General features: G+C 52.4%; 1 protein-coding gene across 3 annotated transcripts in view; it reads left to right on the top strand.

The window, feature by feature from the left end:
• Positions 1-4,120, top strand: part of Slc45a1 (solute carrier family 45 member 1) — a 23,045-nt gene that overhangs the window by 4,361 nt on the left and 14,564 nt on the right. For all 3 annotated transcript variants that reach the window (XM_029539972.1, XM_029539971.1, XM_021200652.1), the window contains 2 exons: positions 2,949-3,369; positions 3,914-4,006. In XM_029539972.1, the coding sequence (XP_029395832.1) occupies positions 2,973-3,369; positions 3,914-4,006 (490 nt within the window). In that variant the 5' untranslated portion in view covers positions 2,949-2,972. The remainder of the gene's footprint in view (positions 1-2,948; positions 3,370-3,913; positions 4,007-4,120) is intronic.

Genomic DNA, 4,120 nt, shown 5'->3' with positions numbered 1-4,120 from the left:
GATGGATGTGTGGGTGGGTGGATGGATGGATATGTATATGGATAGGTGGATGGATGATTGGGTGGGCAGGCAGGTGAATGGATGGATGGATGGATAGATGGATGGGTGGATGGATGAATAGATATGGGTAGGTAAGTGGATGGATGGATAAATAGATGGGTGATGGGTAGATGGATGGATTATAGATGGATAGATGGATGAAAGGTTGATGGGTTGATTGATAGTGGATGAATGGATGATAGATTGATGGATGGTAGATTGATGGATGGTGGGTAGGTGAAGGAATGATGGTAGATGGATAGAGGAATGATTGATAAATGAATAGAGGGTGGATGGATAGTAGATGGATAGTAGATAGTAGATGGATAGTAGATGGATGAATGGATGATGGATGATGGATGGGTGGAGGGCAGTTGGTAGATAGGTGGGTAGATGGAGAGATAAGCAAATGGACAGAGAGCAGTAGATTAATAGAGGGTAAATACGTGGAGGGTGGATGAGCGTGTGTTCTGAATCCTGCTCTCTCTATGTGCAGCCGTATCCACCTCTGCTCTCTTCTGAGGAGCTGCCTGAGTGGTGGGGCAGTGCAGGAGCTTTGAGCACACATGGAGCAGAATTTCTGAATTCATAGAGAGGACAGTGACATCTGTAGTGTGATTACAGTGGCACAGTAAATCAGGATCGGGAGCATGGCTTCAGAAGCCGAGGCTTGAAGGCAGATCCTCAATGACCACCTTGGTAAATGATGCTGGGGTCGTCCTCAAAGCCAAGGCCGAGGGAAGTGCAGTGGTTTGGGCGCCTACCTCCCAGGAAGGCCTGGTGGATGGGCTGGGCTGTACCTGGACATCCAGTAGAGTTCCTGGACTTCTTTGCTCCGTGTCTTTGTTTCTCTCCCTGGGCTGAGGGAAAACATTGCTGACAGCATGCCTGAGTCAGCATCAAAATCAAGTCCTTTAGTTTATAATCCAGATTTGGTTCAAAACGGCAAAAAAGCAGTTGGACACCCAGGGAAAGGTCTCTGAGCAGCAAACCCCGGAGGGCAGAGGGCAGAGGACAGAGGGCAGAGGGCAGAGGGCAGAGGGCAGAGGAAGGGTTTTGCATTGTCAATTTCCTATTAGGCTCTGGGTAGTGTGAAAATTTCTCAAAATGTAAATGCATTGGGGATGAAGAAATTATTTCTCATTGCATGCTGTTGCTTTTAATTCATCCATTCATTTGTGACTCTGGGGATGGAGCCTGGAACACACAAGGCCAGGGTTCCAGTACTGAGCCACATCCCCAGAACCCTCTCTCCCTCCCTCCCTCCCTCCCTCCCTTCCTTCCTAACTTTTTCTTTCTTTCCTTCTTTCTCTCTCTCTCTCCCCTCTCGTGTTCTTTTCTCTTTCAGCAGGGTTTCTTTGTGGTAAGCTCTGGCTGTCCCATACTTGCTTTAGACACCGAGCTGGCCTGCCTCTGCCTCTGCCTCTGCCTCTGCCTCTGCCTCTGCCTCTGCCTCTGCCTCTGCCTCTGCCTCTGCCTCTGCCTCTGCCTAAGTGCTGAGCTTAAAGGCATGCGCCACTGCACCCAGCTCTTTTTTTTTCTTTTTTCTTTTTTCTTTATTCTTCGCTCATATTTTACATCCCGGCTGCAGTTTCCCCTCCCCCCGAGTCTCTCCTCCTCACCTCCTCATCCCAGGTTCATTCACCTCTCCTCAGAAAATGGCAGGTCTTAAGGGACATCCACCAAATACTACAGTAAGGCCAGGCACATACTCACACATCAAAGCTGGATGAGACAACCCAGTAGGAAAAGAAAGGGTCCCAAAAGCAGGCAAAAGAGTCAGAGACAGCCTGTGCTCCCACTGTTAGAAATACCACAGAACACCAGGGTACACAGCCATAATATATATGCAGAGGACCTCGGTCAGACCCACGCAGGCTCCCTGATCTTTGCAAGCCCACTTGTGCCCAGTCCATTGATTCTGTGGACCGTGTTACTGTGGTGTTCTTAATCCTCTGGTCCTTCAGTCCTTCCTCCCCCTCTGCAGGACTCCTTGAGCTCTGGCTGTGGGACACTGCATCTTCCCCTGTCCGTTGCTGGATGAAGTCTCTCTGATGAGGACAAACTGTAGATCGTGGAGGTTTCGTGGCTGGGTTGGTGTCCTGATCCTGCCACTTGAGGCCTTGCCTGGTTACAGAGGATGGCTGGCTCAGGCTCTGTCCCTGTTACTAGGGGTCTTCGATCATGTCACCATCTATGGGTTTTCCTTTAGAGAGAGCATTTCAAACACCATAGAGGTTTCAGTCCGTGACTGAAAATTTACTTGACAATAATAGTTGAAAGGAAAGGGCTTGTGGCAGGCATCACACCACAGCACACCACAGCATAGCACACACACACACACACACACACACACACACCACCTCTGCTGCTTTGAGGCAGGCATCTGGCCCCTCTGGCTCCTGGGAAGGACTGCATATAAACACAGGAACTGAACTGACCAGCGGTGACTCTCACCCTGTGAAGGAAGAGCTCTCCCTTCACAACGAGCGAGTTAGCTCAGTGTTCAGCCCCCAAGTGGCTCCTGACTTTCTGGGTGCCTAGTTCTTTGGAAAGGAAGGAATGACAAGGTCTCCCCAGACACCTGCAAGAGGGTCTTCTTGTGTGTCTGTGCTGACTCAGGCTGTCCGGGGGTGACCCCTGGAGTGCTACAGGACTGGGTTCTCTGATCTGCCCCCCCCCCAGTGTAAAGGGCCCTGCTCTGTCCCCTGAGCACTGGGCTCTGCTTGGGGGACAGAATGATGGGCTTGGGAAGACAGGAAGAATGGACTCTGAAGTATTCAGTGCAAACTCAATTTTCCCCCAGTGGACGGCAAGTGGACCCAAGGGGAGGGGCTCGTGGGAAAGATGGCGGCTCCACATAGGCCTCTGTGAAGTAACTATTGTCCCTAAATGGGCTTCCCTCGCAGCAACGCCCACCAGCCCTGCCTACGATGATCCCCCCAGCCAGCAGCACCCCTCCGGGAGAGGCCCTCATCCCCAGTGTGGCTCCTCAGGACTTCTGGAGGTCTCCCATCTCCAGCTACTCAGGGTCCGTGACAGGACACATCAGCCACCGGGCCAACAACTTCAAACGCCACCCCAAGAGAAGGAAGTACATTCGGCCCTCTCCACCCCCACCCCCCAACACCCCATGTCCCATCGAGCTGGTGGACTTTGGGGACCTGCACCCTCAGAGGTCCTTTTGGGAATTGCTCTTCAATGGCTGCATTCTGTTTGGTATCGAGTTCAGCTACGCCATGGAGACCGCGTACGTGACTCCGGTACTCCTGCAAATGGGTCTGCCAGACCAGCTCTACAGCCTAGTGTGGTTCATCAGCCCCATCCTTGGTGAGCCCCGAGGGCGGACAGCCTCTGGAAATCTCCGGAAACTTCCAGAAGCCTCTGCTGAAGCAGCTTGAGGGGCCTGAAGGGACAAGGGAGGAGTTAAGTCCCACTCCTTAGTGTGGGGCTGGGGGAGAACACAGGTATGGCCGGTCATGCCCTGTATTCTAAGTTCTATACAGGAGAGCAGGACAGACCCCAGGATTATCTCATCTCACACCAAGCTGGCAGTGCAGAATCTGAGCTATGAAGTTGATGAAACTCGGGTTGGGGCCAGTGCCAGGATTCCCAAGGAAGGTCACAGGGGCTTGGTGTCCCATACAGTCCATGGAGAGCAGGCTTGGGTGGCTCAGTGTCGATGAGTTCTTGCTGCCAACCCTGATTGTGTTGCTGTTCCGGCACCGTGGGATGTATGCTTGCGCGTGGCGCCTTGGGACTATGAGCTGTGGGATGTTTCCTTGCGCGTGGTGCCTTGGGAGTATGAACCGCTTTAGCACCCCCGTGGGTGCTGGGAGCCCTGACAATAACAACTGGCCTGCTTTTCTTTCAGGATTCTTGCTGCAGCCTCTGTTGGGTGCCTGGAGTGACCGATGTACCTCAAGGTTTGGAAGGAGACGCCCTTTCATTCTTGTCCTGGCCATAGGTCTGTTGTTTGGCATGGAAATAAAACAGAAAGGGAAACAAGGAAGGAAGGAAAGAAGGAAGGAGGGAGGGAAGGAAGGAAGGAAGGAAGGAAGGAAGGAAGGAAGGAAGGAAG

Source organism: Mus pahari, chromosome 6, assembly GCF_900095145.1.
Source record: "Mus pahari chromosome 6, PAHARI_EIJ_v1.1, whole genome shotgun sequence".
Classification (NCBI taxonomy): Eukaryota; Metazoa; Chordata; class Mammalia; order Rodentia; family Muridae; genus Mus; species Mus pahari.
Note: the sequence above shows the minus strand (reverse complement) of the source record. Positions and strands in the feature narration are given on the sequence as shown.